At 56.7% G+C, this 21,436-nt stretch overlaps 1 protein-coding gene across 3 annotated transcripts; it reads left to right on the top strand.

Moving 5' to 3' along the window:
- The first annotated feature begins 166 nt into the window (after positions 1–166).
- Positions 167–18,427, top strand: SPG21 (SPG21 abhydrolase domain containing, maspardin). Of its 3 annotated transcripts, none has more exons than XM_029066275.1 (9): positions 167–228; positions 7,075–7,161; positions 10,224–10,385; positions 10,947–11,027; positions 11,647–11,792; positions 12,748–12,856; positions 15,287–15,394; positions 16,626–16,766; positions 17,722–18,427. In XM_029066275.1, the coding sequence occupies exons 2-9, from the start codon at positions 7,099–7,101 to the stop codon at positions 17,839–17,841; spliced, it is 930 nt and encodes a 309-aa protein (XP_028922108.1). In that variant the 5' UTR covers positions 167–228; positions 7,075–7,098; the 3' UTR covers positions 17,842–18,427. The 3 variants fall into 3 exon arrangements, with proteins under 3 accessions (XP_028922108.1, XP_028922109.1, XP_001515770.1); XM_029066276.2 differs by lacking the exon at positions 167–228 and adding an exon at positions 2,340–2,399; XM_001515720.6 differs by lacking the exon at positions 167–228 and adding an exon at positions 3,730–3,899.
- The last annotated feature ends 3,009 nt before the right edge of the window (positions 18,428–21,436 follow it).

Genomic DNA, 21,436 nt, shown 5'->3' with positions numbered 1-21,436 from the left:
CCCGCGCGGACCCCGCCGCGGCCCACGTGACCGGGCCCCCCTCACCTCCTCCTCCCCCCTCCCACCGCGGCCTGGGAGCCCCGCGCAGGCGCGCTGGGGAGGTCACTCCCCCTCCCCTCCCTCCCCCTCCCTCCCTCCCTCCCTCCCTCCCTCCCTCCCTCCCTCCCTCCCTCCCTCCCTTCCTCCACCCCGCCCGGGACCGGACCCGCGGAGCCCCGCGGCCCCGAGGTAGGACCCGCTGACCGGCCGGAGCACCCAAGGGCAGGCTGTGCCTATTTCCGACTGCCGTGTAATGGGGACAAGTGAGGAGGGGTCTGACGGTGACAGGGGCGGGGGACGGGGGGACCCGCACGTGCGGGCTGTGTGTACGGCTGAAGGGTGTGAAACGGGGACGGGGGCGGGGGACAGTGTGACACACACGTGCAGGCCGCGTGCATTACCGACGGGTGTGTAACGGGGACAGTGAGGAGGGGTCTGACGGTGACGGGCAAGGGACGGGGTGACACGCACGTGCGGGCCGTGTGTATTACCGAGAGGTGTGCAACGGTGACGGGTGTGTATTACTGACCGACCGCTGCGTGATGGGTACGGTGAGGAGGGGGTCTAACGGCGACAGGGGTGGGGGACAGTGTGACACACTCGTGCTGGATGTGTCTGTGACTGACAGGTGTGTAACGGAGACAGGAGGTGTGTAACAGTGATGGGGGTGGGGGACAGTGTGACACACTCGTGCGGCCCGTGTGCGTTCCTGTCCGCTGTGTTGGGGACAGGGGTGGGGGGGACGATGTGAGCCACCCGTGCTGGCTGTGTTTATGACTGACAGGTGTGTAACGGTGACGGTGAGGAGGTGCCTAACGGTGACAGTTTGGGGGGCGAGTGAGCCACCGGCAGCCCGTGTGTATTACTGGCCCGTGGGTAGCGGTGACGGTGAGCTGGGGGGGTGGCCCACAGTGTGGAGGTGTGTAACGGTGACAGGCGTGGTGACAGCGAGCCATGTGCCGGTTGTGTGTGTTCCTGGCCGGTTGTAGCACCGACGGCGGCTGGGGGACAATAGGGGGTTGCTGACGGGGGATAACGGCCACGGGACCGGCGGACAGTGAGACCCACCCACTGTGTATTAACGATGGTGACGGGGAGGATCGGTGTAACTGACAGGGCTGGGTAAGGTGACGGTGAGGAGGTGTTTAACGGTGACCGTTTTGGGTGACAGTGGGGGGAGTGTCAAGGTGACAGGTCTGTGCCGGGGTGTGTATGTGTGACGGTGACAGGGAGGATCGGTGTAACTGACAGGGCTGGGTAGGGTGACAGTGAGGAGGTGTTTAACGGTGACGGTTGTGGGGGACAGTGGGGGACTGTTACGGTGACAGGTCGGGGGGGGGGGTAACGGTGACAGGTAGGTGTGAGCGCGAGAAGTGATGTTGATAGGTGTGTGAAACAATGATAGGTGGGTATGAGGCAGTGAGGGGTGCGGAATGGTGATCGGTGTGTGGAGGTGACATGGGAGGGGGACAGACCTGTGATGGTAACGGGTGTGTGTGAGACAGTGAGGGTGTTAAACAGGGACGGTTTATGTGGGGGACGGTGACGGGGTGGGTAGCTAACGGTTGCGTGGGGCGACGGTGTAGGGCTGCGTCCGGGTGACGGGTGGGGGGATGGTGAGGGGGTGTATGATGGTGACGGGTGAAGGTGACGCGGGTGGCGGGGTATGGGACGATAACGTGTGTAACAGCGAGGGACTGTGTGACGGCAGCGTGTATCACAGTGCGGGGACGGGTACCGATGAGGAGGACGGGGGTGAGGGTGGGGGTGGGTACGGGTCAGTATGGGGGGCGGGGGGTTGAGGGTGGGCCCATGAGGGGCGAGAGGGGTGGGGGGGCGACCCGACGACGGGGGCAATGGGAGAGTAGGGACTCAGGAGGGACGGTTGCGGGTTTGGCGGCGTCCCTGCCAATCTCCAGGCTCGGCCCGTCGTCCGGCCCCGACCCAGGGAGGGCCTCCTCCGTCCGCTTCCCCCCGACCCTCGCAACCCAGTTCGAGGCAGTAAACTCTTGGAGCGCTCACCGTCGGGCCGGCGGAGACCGCTTCCCACCCAGCAGTCCGGCGCTGTCATTCCGACCGCTGGATTTTCCGAGCGTGCGACGTGACCCCCCGAAGACTGGGGAGCCGGCCGGGGCCGTCGGAAACGGGATATTCCTTTCGCTTTCTGGCCGACGGGTTTTCCGAATCGCGTCCCAATGGCCCATCTGCCTCCCGCGGGCTCCAAACTCAATCGATCCCACCGAGGCACCCGGATGGAACTCGATGCCACCCCGTGAGTCTCCGCGGAGGGCGGCGGCTTCCGCCTCCCCGGACTTAGAGCGGCAGGGGGTGATCCGACTTTGCAGTTGGAGGGATTTGAGGTAGGGATAAGTTACTCTGTGGCGCTGAAGAAGCAGCAGTATGGCCTAGTGGATAGAGAGCGGGGGCCTGGGGGTCGGAAGGCTCTGCCGCTTGTCCGCTGTGTGACCTTGGACGAGTCCCTTCCCTGAGCCTCAGTTCCCTCATCCGTCAGATGGGAATGGAGACTGTGAGCCCCAGGTGGGGCAGGGACGGTGTCTAACCCGATTTGCTCGAGTCCACCCTTGTGCTTAGTACAGTGCCTGGCCCATAGTAAGCGCTTAACAGATAGCATAAATTTTTTTAAAAAGGGACGGGGGTCGGTTTAATTCCTCCCCGACAGGTGTCCCGAGGCCCCAGATGGCCCTCACAATGAGTAGGTCGTGGGGCGGCCCGAGGGACGAAGAGTCGCGATTAAGCCGAGGTGGCATTTCTCGGCGGGGTCTGGGCCCCCCGCCCCCGGGAGGACGGGGGCTGGTTCTCAGCCCCCGGAGCGGGTGTTTCGGTCTTTCTCCGGAATCGCCGAACGTTTACGCGAGAGAAAGTCCGTCCTGAGGTGCGCTGACCTATCTACTTCGACATCAACGATTGGGGTATTAAGCTTTGACTACCTGCAACCTCGTCTGAAGACCGTAAGATGGCTGTGGGCAGGGAAGGTGTCTGTTATTCCGTTCTGTCGTACTCTCCCAAGCGCATAGTACAGTGCTCTGCACGCAGTAAGCACTCAAGAAACACATTTGACTAAGCGTTGGGGTCGACACTGGGTAATCGGATCAGACCCAATCCCTGTCCTACACGCTTACTTAAAGGGGGAGGGAGAACAGGGATTGAATCCCTAATTTGACAATTGAGCAACTGAGGCCCAGGGAAGGCCAACATTAATCATAATAGTAACGGCTCTGGTTGAGTGTTTACTATGCCCTAAGTACTGTTCTAAACGCTGGGGTAGATACAAGCTAATCAGGTTGGACACGGTCCCTGTCTCACCAGGGGCTCCCAGTCTTAATCCGCATTTTCCAGATGAGGGACCTGAGGCCCAGAGAAGTGAAGTGCCCTGCCCCACGTCACACAGCGGACACGCGGCGGAGCCGGGATTCCTTCCGGCTCCCGGCCCCGTGCTCTCTCTCCGCTAAGCCACGCTGCTTCCCACGCGGGAATTCGCAGCCGGTTTGCCCTGCCTCCGGCTCCCGGGCCGCTTTCCACTGGGTCCCCCCCCCCGCCTCTCCGTCCAAACCCGCCCCATTTGGTCATTAGTCCCGATCCCCCCGCCTAATCCCCGGCTCCTCCCGAGGAGGAGGGGATGAAAGGGAACGAGGAGGGCAGACTTTTCTTGGCACTCTAGTTCTCATCTCCGCTAGAGTTGCGTCTGTTTCTCGGTAGCCAGACCAGCCCGAGTGTGGGAGTCCGTCCGGCCTCTGCAACGGCTTGTCGGTTCCACTTGGATTTCCCCTCCACCCCACCCCGCCGGTCTCGCAACACCGGTCAGAAAACCGGAGAATCTTTCCCGCCCGCTTGAAATCTTGGTAAGCAACCCCGTCTTGGGCCCCGGCTGATTTTTGCGGGGAGGAAGGGGGCAGATGTCTCTTACCTGACCTTTTGACCGGGGTTTTTCGGGAGGCTCTGAAATTGGTTGGCGAACCCCAAGTATTTGAATACGAAAGACGGCCGGAACTGCCCGAGTCTCGATTCGTTTGAGGCTCGACGAAAAAACAACAACAGAAAAAAAATCAAAAGTTTCTGTTCCCTAGCAAGTCTTGAGGTGTTTTTGTCTGTGTTTTGAATCGAGGGTAGACCGCTTCTGATGATGTGATTTAACCGTGGAACTTGGTAGTCCGTGATACTCCCAAGTACTGGAGAGAACGAAAATGGGCGCTTGAAAGTCGGTCAAGGGAGAAATGATTCGGACGCTGCCTTAACTAACCCTGTTTTTTAAAACGAGAAGCAGTATGGCCTGGTGGCTAGAGCCTGGGTCTGGGAGTCTGAGGTCATGGGTTCTGATCCCGGCTCCGCCGCCTGTCAGCCGGGTGACAAGTCACTTCACTTCTCGGTGCCTCAGTGGCCTCATCTGTAAAATGGGGATTGAGGCGGTGAGCCTCACGTGGGACAACCTGATGACCCTGTATCTATCCCAGCGCTTAGAACAGTGCTCGGCCCATAGTAAGCGCTTAATAAATACCAACATTATTATTATTCTAATCCCGGCTCCGCCACTTGTCTGCTGTGGGACCTTGGGCAAGTCACTTGACTTCTCTGGGCCTCAGGGCCCACATCTGGAAAACGGGGATTAAGACGGTGAGCCCCACGTGGAACAGGGACCCGTGTCCCACCTGATTAGCTTGTATCCACCCCAGCGCTTAGGAGAGTGCCTTGTACAGAGTAAGCACTTCACCAATACCATTAAAAAAAGAAAAACACTGACCTAGAAATAGGTGATTCTGGAGATCTTGGGGTGGCGTTTTTTCCACGCGTTACTGAGAAGACAAAGGAACCAAGTAAGAAGGGAGTTTCTTTTATTCGGCGTCAATATTAAGGGCTGCGTTTCTGTCCACCCATCTTCAGGATAAAGTGCCCTGGGGGCTTGGGGGTGCCGGTTGTTGAATGTTGAACTGTCTCCTGAGGATTGTGATGGTGACAGGATTCTTTGAAACCTCTGAGCCGGGAGGGCGGCTTTAGAGTGAGGTGCTCGTTGTGGGCAGGGAATGTGTCTGTTTACCGTTGTAGCGTACTCTCCCAAGCGTCTAGTGCAGTGCTCTGCACACAACAAGCGCTCAATAAGCACGACTGACTGACCGACTGGTGAGGCCAAGGCGCCCGGGACCCGGGGCCTTCGGTCCCCTCGGGGAACTAGAATTCCCTAAGGTGAAAGTCCACTCCCGTGGGCTTCGCCTCCTCCCTCCTGCTCCACCTCCTCCCCCTCCCGCCCCCGTGGAGGTCCGGCTCCGCCGGACGGAAGCAGGTCTCAACCGGGCGGGAGCCGGATAAGCGATCCACCCGCCTCCCGGGGCCGACGAAGGACCTGGCTTTTTGTTTTTTAAGGTACCCGTTAAGCACCTACTCTGTGCCGGGCACCGTACCGAGCACTGGGGGAGATGCCAGCTCACCGGGTTGGACACGGTCCCCGTCCCACTTGGGGCTCGCAGTCGCAGTTTCCACCCGCCTGATGAGAGGCTCTGAAAGAGTTTCCTGCCGGGAGGCCGCGCCCGGCCCCGGGAATCGGGGCTTCCCAGAGAGGGGAGCGGAGCGGCCCCGGCCGAACGGAGGGCCCGAGAGGCCCACTTCCCCTGCCGTGCCAGGCCACCGCCGCCCACGGCGCGTCTGCCCACACCATCCAAACCACCGGGCCCGCGGACGCTGATTATCCAGGGGAAGAAGAACTGGCTGCTGCTGAGCTTTCTCCAGACAGAGAGAGAGAGACAGAGAGACAGAGACGGCTGGAAATTGCACCGCCCGCAACCCACTCTACTTCAACTGGCCCTTTGAACACTGTGGAAAACGTAGTTGCGTAGTACCACCCTTGAAATAGCACACCGTGCTCCTCTGCCCTGTAACCGTGAGCCCCACGTGGGACAGCGACGGTATCCACGCTGACTACCTCAGCACTTAGAGCAGCGTGTGGCACAGAGTCAGTGGAGAAGTAGCAGGGGCTCGTGAATACAGCCCAGGCCCGGGAGTCAAAAGGACCTGGGTTTTTGTTTTGTTTCGTTTTTTTATGGTATCCGTTAAGCCCTTACTATGCGCCAGGCGCTGTACTAAGCACTTAGAGAAGCCGCGTGGCTTAATGGAAAGAGCCCGGGCTTGGGAGTCAGGGTCGGGAGTTCGAATCCCGGCGCCGCCACTTGTCAGCTAGGTGACTTCTCGGTGCCCCTGTTACCTCATCTGTAAAATGGGGATGAAGACGGCGAGCCCCACGTGGGACAACCTGATCAAGCTTGTATCTACCCCAGCGCTTGGGACAGTGCTTGGCACATAGGAAGCGCTTAACAAATACCGTCATCATCCCTGGGGGAGATACGAGCTAATCAGGTCGGACGCGGTCCCTGTCCCACGTGGGGCTCACAAGTCTCAATCCCCATTTTACAGGTGAAGGTAACCGAGGCGCAGAGAGGTGAAGTGACTCGCCCAGAGTCACAGAGCAGACAAGCGGGGGAGCCGGAATTTGAACCCAGGTCCTCCTGATTCCCAGGCCCCGGGCTCTATCCAGGAGGCTACGCGGCCTCACAGCGTGGGTTCTAATTCCAGCTCCGCCGCTTGTCTGCCGTGTGACCTTGGGCAAATCACTTCACTCTTCTGTGCCTCAGTTCCCTCATCTGTAAAACGGGAATTAAGGCCGTGAGCCCCATGTGGGCCAGGGACTGTGTCTAACCAGATTAGCTTGTATCTCCCCCGGCGCTTAGAACGGTGCCTGGCACATAGTAAGCGCTTAACAGATACCGTAAAAAAGGTGTAAAAAGCACTTACCAGATGCCTCTTCGGTTCTAATTCTTCTTCTTCTACGGGATCTCCTTCCACACTTTCTGCTGCGTTTTCAGAATAAAAGAAACATCTGACCAGGTCCCAAACCATTTTCCTTCCCCCCTCTTAGCCTCCTGACCCTTCCCACAACGATCCCCAGATCGCAAGGTGGAATAGTGATGCTTTTGCCCAGCGAGGCAGGGTAGTCAGATTTGTGGAATGAACTATCCCTTGTCTTTGTCGTAGGTCTAACGTCGGATCCGTCTAATCATGGGAGAGATTAAAGTCTCTCCTGACTACAACTGGTTTAGAAGTACAGTCCCCCTTAAAAAGGTACGTCTACTTCGGATACGTCTCCCGTCGATCGAGTCCCGTGTTCTGTTGAGATACTGGTCCGGGGCCCTGGGAGGTTATGGGAGAGGAACCCGGACCTGGGAGTCAGAAGACCCGAGTTCTAATCCCAGCTCCACCACCTACCTGCCGGGCGACCTTAGGCAAGTCACCGCACTTCTCGGGACCTCAGTTCCCTCAGCTGCAAAATGTTTTCCCTCCTGATGAGACCGTGAGTCCCGTGCGGGTCCTGATGATCTTGTAACTGCTCCAGCCCTTAGTACAGTGCTTGGCACGTAGTAAGCGCTCAGCAAACGCTATTTTTATTATCTTTTCATTATTATTTTTATCATTAGGACTCTTACTAGGTCACCTGGTTTTGTGTGCAGCGGAAAACTTGGGCGAATTAAGGTTTGATCCTGGCTTGTGGAACCTGATTAGCTTTGGAATGCAGCTAATAACTATCCTCTCGGGTCTGAATCTGGCACTCCCGCTCTATCCGGTCACATTTCTCTTTTAGGTTATTTAGACTGAGCGACTATCATTTTGTCACTGGGATTATTTACTGCGCCACTGTTTATTTTCAAATGGATAATCTAAACCCCCATCAGAGTCATTTTAGGAAATCGTCTTTCGTATTGGCTTAAACATAGCTTTCGTCCGTGCCCTCCCACCCACGTCCTCCCCTCCCCTCCGAACCTCCCACCACCGTCTTCCCACCCCCACCATGGACTGGAATCATGGGAAGCAACGGGACCTAGTGGATAGTAAGCGCTCAGTAAATACGACTGAATGAATGAATGAATGAATGAATAAAGCCCGGGCCTAGCAGCCAGAAGACGGAGGTTCGAATCCCAGCTCTCCACTTAATTACTGTGGCCTTTGTTGAGTGCCTACCCTGTGCCATGCACTAAGTCCCCGGGGGTAGATACAGGTTAATCAGGTTCCACATGGGACTCCCAGGCTAAGTAGGAAGAACAGGTATTGAATTCCCATTTTGCAGATGGGGGAAAAGAGGCCCAGAGAAGTGAAGTCACTTGCCCAAGATCACATAGCAGACAAGTGGAGAAGCCGGGAGTTAGTCCCCAGGTCCTTCGACTCCCAGGCCCGGGGTCTTTCCACTAGGCCATGCAGCCGTGAGACCTCGGACCAGTCACTTAACTTCCCTGTGCCTCAGTTCCCTCATCTGTAAAATGGGGATTAAGACTGTGAGCCCCGTGTGGGACACGGACTGTGTCCCCCTGATTATCCTGTATCCACTCCAGCATTTAGTACAGTACGTGGCACGAAAGGAAGCACTTAACAAATACCATAAAAAAAATCAAAAATCCCTAAAGATTTCTTTCAAGGATCAAGTGTGGATTTGGATGCCACAGCAAATTTTGTCAGTCAGTAGAATTTACTGAGCACTCGCTGTGAGCAGAATACTTTACTAAGCAATCGGGAGTGTACAGGTGATGTGGGAGAGACAGTCCCTGCCCTCAAGAGGTTTACTGTGTGTCCAAGGAGACAGGCACCCGATAATTTCCAGTCAGGGGCTGTATTACAGGATCCCGGAGGCTGAAGTGGAAATGTAAATGTTAGTTGCTGTTGTAAAACTTGGGAACATTTTTGAGGTGTTTTCCAGGGAATTTTGACTCTGAGACAATCCAAAAAAAACCTAGAAAACTGAAGTCGGAGTCTTTGTTTGGATAGACAGTGGTATTTGGGTCCACTCAGATCGAAAGGTGTCATCGTTATAATGGCATTTACCGAGAGCTTACCAGCAGTCACAGTTCTGCTCCCACGGATGACTCACAGTCTATCTTGTTCCACTTTACAACTGAGGAAACTGAGGTCCAGCGAGGCAGAGTGACTTGCCCAAGGTCACACCAGTGGCCAGTGGCAGAGCTGGGACTAGAACCTGGGAGTCCTGACTGCCAGGCCCAAGCTCTTCCCACTAGGCCACGCTCCCTCTTTTGGTAGTGCATTTCTCCCAAGATTTGAGGCCTTAAGAACCTCCTGTACTTAAAACAAAAACACCCAGCAAAACTGTATTTTGTATTTTTCCCATTTAAGATGCACAAATTCTCAGGGGGAAACGAACCGTGTCACAGGGAAAGCCGGGGAAACTTGGCAAAACGAGGATGTGGTCTGTGAAGCAAAGAAGGAAGTAAGATTAGGTAGGCATGAAAATGAATAAACAGAAGCAGATTATTAATTTCCTCGGGAAGACAGCAACTGAGAAGAACTTTATAAGTGAGAAAGCGGGGAGTCTTTCTCAGAGTGGGTCCCCACCCCATCTCTCCTCCCGAGGAGATTTGGGAGAAGGGACGGGTGACTCCGTTTCCCAGAACGCGCCTCGCAAACCTTCGGGCCTCTTCTCCCCTTACCGTGTGACCTCAAGCAAACCGCCTAATCTCCCTGGGCCGCAGTTTGCCCATCCCTAAAATGGAGATCGGAGTTCTATCAGACCGCTGAGTTTAAGGCTCTCGGGTCGCTTTGAATCTGAGAGTTGTAAATCCCCCTTTCTAGAAGAGTGTAATTTTTATGCACTTACTCCGTGCTAGGCACCGTACTACGTGCTGGGGTAGATACAAGCCGATCAGGTTGGTCGCAGTCCGTTCGCCACGTGGTGCTCACAGTCTTATTCCCCGGTTGACAGATGAGGTAACTGAGGCCCAGAAAAGGGAAGTTACGTGCCCAACTCCCACAGCAGCCAAGTGGTGGAGCTGGGATTAGAACCCAGGTCCTTAATAAATATAATAATAATGAAGACGGTATTTGTTAAGTGCTTACTATGTGTCAGGCACTCTTCTAAGCGCTGAGGTAGATACAAAATTAATTACGTTAGACAAAGTCCGTGTCCCACATGGGGCTCACAGTCTTAGTCCCCATTTTCCAGATGAGGTCAGCGAGCCCCAGAGAAGTGAATAGACCTGCCCAAAGTCACCCAGAGGACCAGTGGGCGGAGCAGAGATTAGAACCCAGGTCCTCCTGACTCCCAGGCCCCCGGGCTCTATCCGCTAAGGCAGAGCTCGGCCACCCACCTCCACTGAGGCTCCCTCCTCCCCGCCATCTTCCAGATCATCGTGGACGATGACGACAGCAAGGTGTGGTCGCTGTACGACGCCGGCCCCAGGAGCATCCGGTGCCCCCTCATATTCCTGCCCCCCGTCAGCGGCACCGCCGACGTGTTTTTCCGGCAGATCTTGGCCCTGACCGGCTGGGGCTACCGGGTCATCGCCGTGAGTATCGCCGCTTCCCAAACCGCGGTCCGGGTGGCGCGCCGCCGTCCTCCCGTTTTCATGCCGACACCCCTCCGCCCCCTCCCCCGATCAGGGAAGGAGGAGGGATGTTAAGGATTCATTTCGCCAGAGACACACGGGAAATATTTTCTGCAAGTTTCAAAATGTGGACGGGGGAGGAAACAGGATTGATCGATCAGCGGTATTGACGTAAAAAGCACTTACGTAAACGTCCTTATACTCTACTCTCTCCCCGGCCACGATCAGTAAGCTCCTCGTCGGCAGGGGATGGCGTCTGCCGATTCTCTTGCACCGCGCTCTCCCAGGCGCTCAACACGGGGCTCCGCACAGAGTAAGCGCTCAACGAAACAGCATCGATCGATCGAGCCCTTTACTGGGTCTAGAGCCCTGTCCCAGAGCGCTGGGGAAAGTAAAATGCAATAGAGATCTTGCAGCTCTCGGGTGGTCTTTTCACAAGATTGGGGAGCTTGGGGCGGGGGGGGGGGGGGGGGGGTCAACGCTGGTATTATGGTTTTATTTACTTGCTTATTTCTTAAACAGCTGCAGTATCCGGTATATTGGGACCACCTTGAGTTCTGTGATGGATTCAGAAAACTGTTGGACCATCTGCAACTGGATAAAGTTAGTTCCCAGAAATGATGTATGGGGGGGCCCCAGGAGAAGGGTTGGGACCCTGGTTTGCGGAGCACCTCGCGTTAGGAGGTTTGCCATATTTGCGTCCGTTTGCCCGCTGCTTCTGCGTCGTTTTGGCGATTCAGAATAGGGGAGGGCCCGTTACGAGCGGGGATTAAGTCTAGGGATAGAAGGGAGCCGGAGGAAATCGAAGGTATGGAAGTACTTGAGCCTGATTTCCTTTCACCCGCGGCACTCTCTCCCAAGCGCTCTGTACAGCGAGGGGTTCGATGGATTAACTCCCTGTCCGTCCGTCCCCCGCCCTGCTGCGGAGCAGTCATGTGAGCAAATATCGTATTTTCACTTCACGGGCTTTTAAAATCCCACGTGTAATTTAATCAGACGGTTATCTTAGTGCGTATGTTACAATTAGGAAATGGTGATGCGGGTTTTTTTTCCATGTTCGTTTTCATTTTCCCTGTTTAAAATCCATATTTAAACAGAAGGTAGCCCGAGCACCATAGACCTGTCGGTTAGGGTAGCCCTGCTTTTTGGAAACATACCGGTCCCCACCTTTCCCCGGGTGTTGGATGGAGTCACGATTCAAACTGCGTTTCCTTAAAATTAGGTCCACCTGTTCGGGGCTTCCCTGGGAGGCTTTTTGGCTCAGAAGTTTGCCGAGTACACCCACAAGTCCCCCAGAGTTCACTCCCTGATCTTATGTAATGCCTTCAGCGACACGTCCATCTTCAACCAGACCTGGACCGCAAACAGGTCAGCAGCCACTGACCCTTCGGGGTGGGGAGGGGGCGGGCAGCGGTCTCGGGCAAGCACGGGGGCGGGGGGGCCGGACCTAGCGCAGATAGGTCTCGGTCTCGGCTGGGAATCTGGGGCAGCTCTCGAGAAAATTGGTTTTTTATGGTATCTGTTAAGTGCACACTGTCAGGCGCCGTACTAAGCCCTGGGGTAGATAGAAGTTAATCGGGTTGGATACAGTCCCTGTCCTACGCGGACCTCACGGTCTTCGTCCCCATTTGACAGATGAGGTAACTGAGGCACAGAGAAGTGAAGTGACCCCCCCCCCCAAGGTCGCACAGACAAGCGGCGGAGCCGGGATTAGAACCCAGGTCCTATTGACTCCCTGGTCCGGGCTCTGTCCATTAGGCTACACTGTCCTCTGGGTGGATTAAGCGCTCCTTTCCCCGGCTCCCTCTCCCTTCTGCGTCACCTAGGCACACGGATCTGGGACCTTAGAACATTTGATATTCGCCCTACAAATCTGCCCTCCATTTGACAGATGAGGGAACTGAGGCACAGAGAGGTGAAGTGACCCGTCCAAGGTCACACAGCGGACAAGTGGCGGTGAGCTCTCTGGCCTTGCAGGAGTTAACCCCCCCCCCAAAGAGCGGCCTCTCTATGTTCAGACGAGACCCCCAAATACTTCCCAGATTCACCCTCTCTGTCCTCCCCGCCTAGGGGGACGAATCTGGAAACGCCGTTCCCAATGTCCCCCAAGGGGTTTTCTAACTGTCGTCACCATCAACCGCCCCAGACCAGCATTGCTGACGTTGACCTGCCCGTGGCTACCGAAATGGCTTTTGGGGGGAAGCCGGTACACGTCATCGTTATCAAGAAGAGAGTGTTTTTGGAGGGTTGGGTTTGTTGTTTTTTAATGTCTGTTTTCGCCTTCTTTCCCCGGTTCAAACCGTTTGACGTTGGCGTATCGCAGCTTCTGGCTAATGCCGGCTTTCATGCTCAAGAAAATAGTGCTCGGAAACTTCGCCTCCGGCCCCGTGGACCCCGTGATGGCCGACGCCATCGATTTCATGGTGGACAGGGTAAGCCGGGGCGTGCGTCGGCGGGGGCGCCCGGGCCTGAGGTTGACCTGAGCCACGAGGGGGTTAAAGCCGTTGGGGGCGGGCACCCGCGTGACGGGTCACGGGGCGGCCGGCAGGGCTGGGCGCCTAAAGCCCAGGGGCCGGGACGGGGGAGCGGGGCGTGGGGGACCCCAGGGGCCGGAGAGTCAGAGGTCGCTGCAGGACCGGAGCAGGGCGTCCTGGGAACGGGAAGTGACAACCCTCATTTCCTCTTTTCCCTCTCCCTTCTGCGTCGCCCTGACTCGTTCCCTCCATTCATTCATTCAATAGTATTTCTTGAGCGCTCACTCTGTGGAAAGCACCGTACTGAGAGCACGGAATGTACACTTCGGCAACAGATAGACACGATCCCTGCCCGATGACGGGCTCACACGCCTCCTCCCTTCCCCGCGGTACTTAGGTCCATAACTGTAATTTCTTTCTCCGTATTAATGTCGGTCTCCCCGTCTAGCTTTTGGGAAGGGAACGCGTCTGCCAACTCTGTTAGACTGTCCTCTCCCAAACGCTCAGTTCGGTGCTCTGCATACAGTCAGCGCTCAGTAAATACGATTAATTGATTGACAGTAACAGGGCCCAGGGGTGGAAAAGGGATGTTGGCATTTTATGTCCTCAGTCTTCAGGAGGAACCAAGGAACGTGGGTTTTTTGTTGTTGTTGTTTTTGATGGTATTTAAGCGCTCACTCTGTGGCAGGCACTGTTCTAAGCGCCGGGTTAGATACGAGATAATCAGGTTGGACACGACCCCCTGTCCCCCGTGAGGCTCACGGTCTTAATCCCCCTTTTCCAGATGAGGTACCCGAGACCCAGAGAGGTGAAATGACTCGTCCAGGGTCACACAGCAGACAAGGGGCAGAGCCGGGATTAGAACCCAGGTCCTTCGGACTCCCGGGCTCTAGCCATTAGGCCACACTGCATCTCCTCCTCGGTCAAAGGGGGGTGAGACACCTGTTCTCCCTCTCCCTTGTGAGTCCCAAGTCGGGCAGGAACTCTTTCCGGTTGTACCGCGTTTACCCCCGCACTCGAAAATGATCGTTACCATAAGCTCCGTCTCTCGCTTTCTCTGTTGGACTTCGACAATGATCAGTCTTGATTTTCCACACTTCACTGAGTAGGAATTTGTTAAGCCCTGGTCAGCCCTGGTCAGCGGCAGCTTTTATGAAGCAGCAGAGCACTGTGGAAATAATAACAATAATAATAATAATAGCGAGGGGATTTGTTAAGCCCTTACTATGGGCCAGGCACTGTACTAAGCGCTGGGGTGGATACAAACAAATCGGGTTGGACACAGTCCCTGTCCCACGTGGGGCTCGCAGTCTCCATCCCCAGTATAGATGAGGTAACTGAGGCCCAGAGAAGTAAAGTGATTTGGCCGCGGTCACACAGCAGACAAGTAGCGGAGCCAGGGTTAGAACGCCTGACCTCCTGACTCCCGGGCCCGTGCTCGATCCATCGCGCCATGCCGCTTCCCATCTATTCACTGCGCCACGCTGCTTCTCTGCCCAAGGTCACAGAGCAGGCACGTGACAGAGCCAGAATTAGAACCCAGGTCCTTCTGATTCCCAGGCCCGCGGTCCAGCCACCAGGCCGGACTGGTAGATACCAAAAAAAAATCCGATTAGGCACCCTCAGGGCTCACAGCGTACAAGGGAGGGCGAGGAGGTCATTTATCCCCATTTTTAAAGATGAAGTCGAAGTACGTTATCGCCATCGGTGGCATTTATTGAGCGCTTACCGTGTGCAGAGCACTGAGCTGAGCGCTTGGGAGAGTTGGTGAATACAGCAGAGTTGGTAGACGACTTCCCCGTCCCCAACAAAGTAGAGAGTTCAGGGACTTGTTTCGTTGTCTGTCTCCCCCGTTTAGACCGTGAGCCCGTCGTCGGGCCGGGACGGTCTCTATCCGTTGCCGAATTGTCCATTCCAAGCGCTCAGTCCAGTGCTCTGCACACAGTAAGCGCTCAATAAATACAGGTGAATGAACGAATGGTTTGGGAGTCAGGATCCCGGGTTCCAATCCTGGCTCCGCCACTCAGCAGCTAGGTGAACCTGGGCGAGTCGCTTCACTTCCCTGGACCTCGGTCTCCTCGGCTGTAAAGTGGGAGATTCAAAACCTGTTTCCCCTCCTCCTCGGACGGTGAGCTCTGCGTGAGACGGGGTCTGGGCCCGACCCGATCGTACCGTATCTACCCCGGAGCTTCCCGCGTGGTAACCGCTGATTAAATAGCCTTATTATTAGTAGTAGTATGTCGACTAAATAGCCTTATTATTAGTAGTATTATGTCGCCGTTGCGAGAGGGCCCATGAAAGCAACGTGTTCCGTTTGTTAAATTCAGTTAAACGTCCCCAAGACCCTCTGGTGATCTGGTCTGTCTTTTTGTTTTGTTTCGTCCACAGCTGGAAAGTCTGGGTCAAAGCGAGTTGGCTTCCAGGCTGACCCTGAACTGTCAAAACTCTTACGTGGAGCCCCATAAAATTCGAGACATCGCGGTCACCATTATGGATGTAAGTTTCTCCTCCCTTTCTGAATGTAGGTCCCTCCTTTGGCCGGGCGCCGGGTCTCGGCTCGCCCTTACCGTATCTCCCCCAGTGCTCAGCGCGGTATTTGGAACCAAGTAAGTGCTTTAACAAGCATCGGGATGGTTATTCCCCGTCCTGGAGGGAGATTTGGCTTCTGCGGACATTCTGTTTAACGTCGGCCTTCTGCCGTTTGTGGTGGTTGCTCGAAGGCAGGAAGAAATCGGCCGGCGGCCTCCGGGGCGGTGGGGAAGCGTGTGTTTGGGTGAGGGCCGGGGGCGACGCTAGCTGCAATAATCCCCTTGCAGATCCGAGGTAGAAGGGAGTTCGAGGCAACATCGGTCCCAAGTGGGGCTTTCGGGGGTATTCAGTCCTCATTAGCTTAAGGTGACGTGGGGTTTGCAGGTACGTTCAAACTGGCTGTCGAATGGAGACATTTCCTGCGGACAGTCGGACCACGGAGGAACCAGAAGGGAGAGGGCCCTTTGGGAGTTGGAGACTCTTGGCTCGGCGGCCGCGTGACTCATCTTACCAAGGGGGAGCCCAAAGGCACCGTAACCCTCGGCCGTGGGCCCGGGTTCCTAGAGGAAGGACGGGTTCGGGAGAATTTTTAGGAAGGCGCGCGGTCTCTTTGTCCGTGGCTGACTCGGTTGAGGGACGGTAGGGGAGGGAAGTCTAGCCCGTCCCGCCGCAGACTCAGACCCCGTGAGGATTTTTTTCCTCTGGCCCTCCGGGAACTGGAATCGCCACGGGCTTGTGGCAGCCAGGATCCCGGGACGGAGCCAGGACGAGTGTAGAGTCGGCGGGGACCGGCCGAGCCGCAGAGAGAGGCAGCCTCGCCCTGCTCGAGGCGGGGGGGGGGTCCTAAGCAAGAAGCAGCCCGGCCCTACTTGAGGTGGTGGGGCTAATTTAATAATAATAGGGCCAGCGAGAAGCGCTCTGGCCCTGCTTGAAGTGGTGGTCCTGATTTTTAAAATAATAACAACACTAGGGGCAGCAAGAAGCAGCCCAGCTGGAGGAGGTGTTCCTAATTTTTAAAAATAATGACAGTAGTAATTATAATTATTATAGTGATGGGGCAGGGAGAAGCAAGCCCAGGCCCGCTCGAGGTGGTGGTCCTGATTCAAGAACAAAAAAGTAATAATAATAACGACGATGATGCCTGCCATCCCCAGCCATTGAACTTTGAAGTTTCTTTTTCTCGCTCCTTCCTTCGAAGGTCTTCGACCAGAGCGCGCTTTCAACCGAAGCTAAAGAAGAGATGTACAAATTGTATCCGAACGCCCGGAGAGCTCACCTCAAGACCGGCGGCAACTTCCCTTACCTCTGCCGGAGCGCGGAGGTGAATCTCTACGTACAGGCGAGTGCCCACCCCGACCTCGGATCGCGGGCGCAGAACGGGGGCCGCAGCCGTTGGGCTCAGACAACCGGGGAGGGGGGCGGGGGCCTCGGCAGCGGCTCCAAGTCGTGGAAGGGCCAGGAAGGAGCGGGTGGCGGAGCCAGGGGCGGGACCGGGTAGGCCCGGGAGCCCGGAGGAGCCGGGGGTCTCAAAGCCCCACCGCGGAGGGAGCCCGAGCCCCTCCCCCCCGGGGGCTGGCTCTCCACGGGCCTTCCAGCAGCATCTCCGCGGCCCGGCCGGGCCCTCAGCTCGCCGGAAGGCGCTCCTCCTCCGCCCCGACCGCGGGCACTCGTTCCCGGCCGCCCGCGGGCACGCCGGGCCGCGGGGAAACCGCTCCACCTCCGTGGCCTCGGACGGAGGGAGGTCCGCTCCCCCCGGACCCACAGGCAGACAGGCACGCTCCCGTCCTCCGTGGGAAGATCGGGAAAACATCTTAAAGTACCTGAAGCTCCTTTACCTACTGGTGCTTTACCTCAGCGGCAGTCGTAGTCAGACCTCACCGGCGCTCAACAGATACCTCAGTCAGTGGGACGTGACCTCTTAGTAGGGGCCAAGCACTGTACTAAGCGCTTGGGCGAGTAGGACCCAACAGAGTCGGTCGACGCGTTCCCCCGCCCGCAAGGGACTTCCAGTCTGGGAGGGGAGACGGATATTAAAATTGATTGATTACTGTTGTTTTCGTTGATTCAATTCAATCGTATTTACTGAGCGCTTACTGTGTGCAGAGCACTGTACTAAGCGCTTGGGAAATACAGTTCAGCAACAGATAGAGACGGTCCCCGCCCACAAGGGGCTCTCGGTGTAGAAAGGGGGAGACAGGCATCAGAAACAAGTAAACGGGCATCAAGAGCAGCAGTATAAATAAATGGAATTGTAGACGTATGTTTCGATTAACACTCCTCTACCTTTCCCCCAGATCCACTTACTGCCATTCCACGGGACCAAATACGCAGCCATCGACCCCTCTATGGTCAGCGCGGAAGAGCTGGAAGTACAGAAGGGGAAGCTGTGCATCAGTGAACAAGAAGAACAATAGCACGATCAAACCACGGGATCGGGCCGATGAGAGGGGGCTTCTCCCCAAACAATCGAGCGTCTCCAATCTGTCTCCTTTGGGGTGGGGGTGGGGGTCGGTTTTTCGGCTGTCCTTTTTTTTAAGTTAGCCGGTCATCACTGTGTATCCGAAACAGGACGATTCTATAAAACCTGTTCAACTTACGACGACGATCGGTTCCCGGCCAGCGTACCTGGATAGCCTCCGTTTAACTTGCGGCTTTGGAATCGAAAGACGCATCTCCGAAGACTCCTTATTTTAAGAATCGTGAAAATTTTGCTACCGAGTCTCGGCCGCCACGTCCTTAAAGGATCGGGACTCGGTGGGGTTTGGGTTTCTTCTTCTTCTTTTTTTTTTAAACTCTCCTTCAGCTGTTCATAGCGCCCATCCAGCAGCTCCGTTCAGCATTTTGAGGTCCGTCTCTCGGTTAAGATTACGTTGGCGGGGCCGGGTCGGCCGTCGGCTCGGTGTTCTCGCGGATCACCCGCTCGAGATAAAGCGTCAGGGATTTTAGCTTCCTGCCCCGCGGCGGCCGACGACGGGGCCTTCGAATAAAACTTGAGTTTCAGCCGCTGGTGCGCGTGTGGTGGCCGCCGTGCTCCTCAAACCCCGTTGTCACGGGGCACGCGGAACCGTCGACCTGCGGGAGGCCGTGGGGACGGCGACGGGCCTCGCCCTGGGCTTTAGCCCCGGGGCTGCCTTCGAGGCACCCGAGAGACACGTGCTCTGGCTAAAAACAGTGTTTCGACCTGGTTAAGGAGGTCAGGGGCCTGGTAGGTGAGAGAGGAGATGCGTCACCTTGGGCAAGTCACTCACTTCTCTGTGCCTCGGTTACCTCATCTGTAAAATGGGGATTGAGACTGGGAGCCCCACGTGGGACAGGGACCGCGTCCAACCTGATTTTCTTGTTTCCACCCCAGCGCTTAGTACAGGACCTGACCCACAGTAAGGCTTAACAGAGACCACAGTTATGATTAGGATGATGAAGAGATTCTCATTAATGGGCCGAGCGGGTAGCGGGGTCCGGATCTGGACGCCGGACGGTTCCCGCTCGCGTCTGAAGCCCGGGGCTCGGCCCGATGGGACGGACGGGGACGTGGGGGAGGAGGAGAGAAGCAGCACGGCATAGTGGAGAGATCACAGTCCTGGGAGTCAGAAGATCGTGGGTTCTAACTCCGACTCCACCACTTGGCTGCCGCGTGACTTCGGGCAGGTCGCTTCGCTTCTCTCGGCCTCAGTTACCTCATCTGGAAAATGGGGATTGAGACCGGGAGCCCCACACGGGACAGGGACCGCGTCCGGCCAGAATTGCTGGCATCCGCCCCGGCGCTTAGTACGGTGAGTGGGACGTAGCAAGTGCCTAACGAATACCACAGTTAAAAACACGCTGCTGCTGCTGCTGCTGCTGCTGCTGCTTTTCACGGCTGAACAACCTCTGACAGGCGGTCAAACCCTCTCGTCCACTGCGTTACAGAAAAAGATCTCCGGACCCTTTGGGAGCTGGGCCAGCAAGCCCTCGATAAATACCATCGATGGATTGAGCAGCCAGGCCGGTGCCCTCGGCTCGCGAGGCCCCGGTGGCTACTGGGCCCGCAGGCGGGCACCCAGCTCCCGCGGAAGCCGGGTCGTCCCGACCGGCAACCCTCCACCGACCGCGGCCGCGTCCCGGCAGCTGGGGACGCCGGCGTGTTCGGCTCCGCCGGCAGCTGGGGCGTCGCGATCTTTCACCGACCCGTCCCCCAGAGGAACAGGCCGGAGCCCGCCTCGGTTCTTCGGCTGGGACGGAAGCCCGACCCCCGTTTTCCTGCCAAAGAAAGTCCCGCTCGCCCTCTCCCTCTGGTTCCGCTCGGAGAGAATCGAGTCCTCCACGGGAAGCGGTGGCCGGGGAGTCGATCCCTGCCGGGATTTTCTTCCCACTCCGTCTTTGATTCTGTCTCTAGTCACCTGCGGGCAAACAAGCCGGCGAGATGGAAAAAACGTCGGGGGCCTGGTGGGAAGACCCTTGCCTCCGGTCACTTGGCCTTGGATTCTCAACACGCTTCGAAACGCATCCCGCGCTCCAACTTAGGAAACGTACAGACGGGCAGCGTGTCGGAACCGACCGGTTTCCTTACTGTAAACCGGCGAGAGCAAATTGTGACCGTTAAAATCGGTGCGGTCAACTCCCTCCATAAAATGGATCTTTGCCCCTGATTTCTGCCGGGCCGTCCGGATGTGTCTTTGAGGAGAAGGGCCATGGCTCGAGTCCCGGTCGGCGCGGGGCTCTCAGGCCGCCGGCCGAGGGAGAGGGCCCCCCCGTCCGTCTCTTCCCACCCTCGCGTCGCGGTGCATTTCTTGGGGGAAGTGGAAATTCCCCCGGCTTTCTTCCCGAGGCATCCCGAAAGAGAACCTCCTTGGGGCTCAGTTCCCTCACCTGTAAAATAGGGATTAAGACCGTGTGGAATGGATTAAGACTGTCCATTCCAAGTGCTCTGCACATTGTGAGCGCTCAATAAACACTGTTGAATGAATAAAATACCATTAAAAAAATAAGATCAGGAACGCAAGTTGCCCTTCTATCGGCCTGGCCCTGCAATCTTCCGATAGCACAGAAACGAGTTCCTTTACTTAGCTACGTTTCCGAGCGCTCGGTACGGTGCTCTGCACATAGCGAGCGCTCAATAAATACTACTGAAGGAATGAAATACCATTAAAAAAAATAAGATCAGGGATGCAGGTTGCCCTTCTGTCGGCCTGGCCCTGCAATCTTCCGATAGCACAGAAGCGAGTTCCTTTACTTAGCTGCGTTTCCGAGCGCTCGGTACGGTGCTCTGCACATAGCGAGCGCTCAATAAATACTATTGAAGGAATGAATTACCATTAAAAAAAAAAAGATCAGGGACGCAGGTTGTCCTTCTGTCGGCCTGGCCCTGCAATCTTCCGATAGCACAGAAATGCGTTGTTCCCCCCCTTAGTCTCTCAGCTTTCCGCCACCCGGAGCGGCAAACCTGGTGCTTGGGAGAGCGGTCGCTCAGTCAGAGGGATTTAATGAGCGCTTACCGTGTGCAGAGCACTGTGCCGAGCGCCTGGGAGAGGACGATACGACGACAGTCCCCGGCCACCGGAAGCTTGCGGTCCGCACGGGGCGCGGGAGGGCCGTAGCCCAGCGCATCAGGAGCGGGGTGGGAGGTTACCGCCGGGCTCCCGGCCGGGGAGAAGAGGAGCCCGGCCTTGGAGAGGAGCGGGGGGAAGGGGACGAAGTGGTTCACTAAAATCCACCCTCTCCTCTCCCAGCTATCACCTTAATCCAAGCACTTCTCCTCTCCCGCCTTGATTACCGGATCGGCCTCCTCGCTGACCTCCCGGCCTCCTGTCTCTCCCCTCTGCGGTCCGTACTTCACCGCCCGGATCATTTTCCTACAGAAACACCTGGCCACTTTTTCCTCCTCCTCGAGAACCTCCGCCTCCGACGCAGACTCCTCACCGTTGGCTTTAAAGCGGTCGATCGCTTTCCCCCTCCTACCTCGCCTCGCCGACCCCCTACTCCGACCCAGCCCGCACACTGAGCCCCACGAGGGACAATCTGATTATCCTGTAT

This window comes from Ornithorhynchus anatinus, chromosome 5 (genome assembly GCF_004115215.2).
Source record: "Ornithorhynchus anatinus isolate Pmale09 chromosome 5, mOrnAna1.pri.v4, whole genome shotgun sequence".
NCBI lineage: Eukaryota > Metazoa > Chordata > Mammalia > Monotremata > Ornithorhynchidae > Ornithorhynchus > Ornithorhynchus anatinus.
Note: the sequence above shows the minus strand (reverse complement) of the source record. Positions and strands in the feature narration are given on the sequence as shown.

What these genes read in the sequence shown, in the direction of transcription:
- SPG21 (XM_029066275.1), top strand. Translation starts at nt 7,099, where the DNA reads ATGGGAGAGATTAAAGTCTCTCCTGACTACAACTGGTTTAGAAGTACA. An exon ending in ACCATCTGCAACTGGATAAA is followed by an intron (nt 11,028 to 11,646) that starts GTTAGTTCCCAG and finishes CCTTAAAATTAG; the next exon opens with GTCCACCTGTTCGGGGCTTC. An exon ending in CAGACCTGGACCGCAAACAG is followed by an intron (nt 11,793 to 12,747) that starts GTCAGCAGCCAC and finishes GGCGTATCGCAG; the next exon opens with CTTCTGGCTAATGCCGGCTT.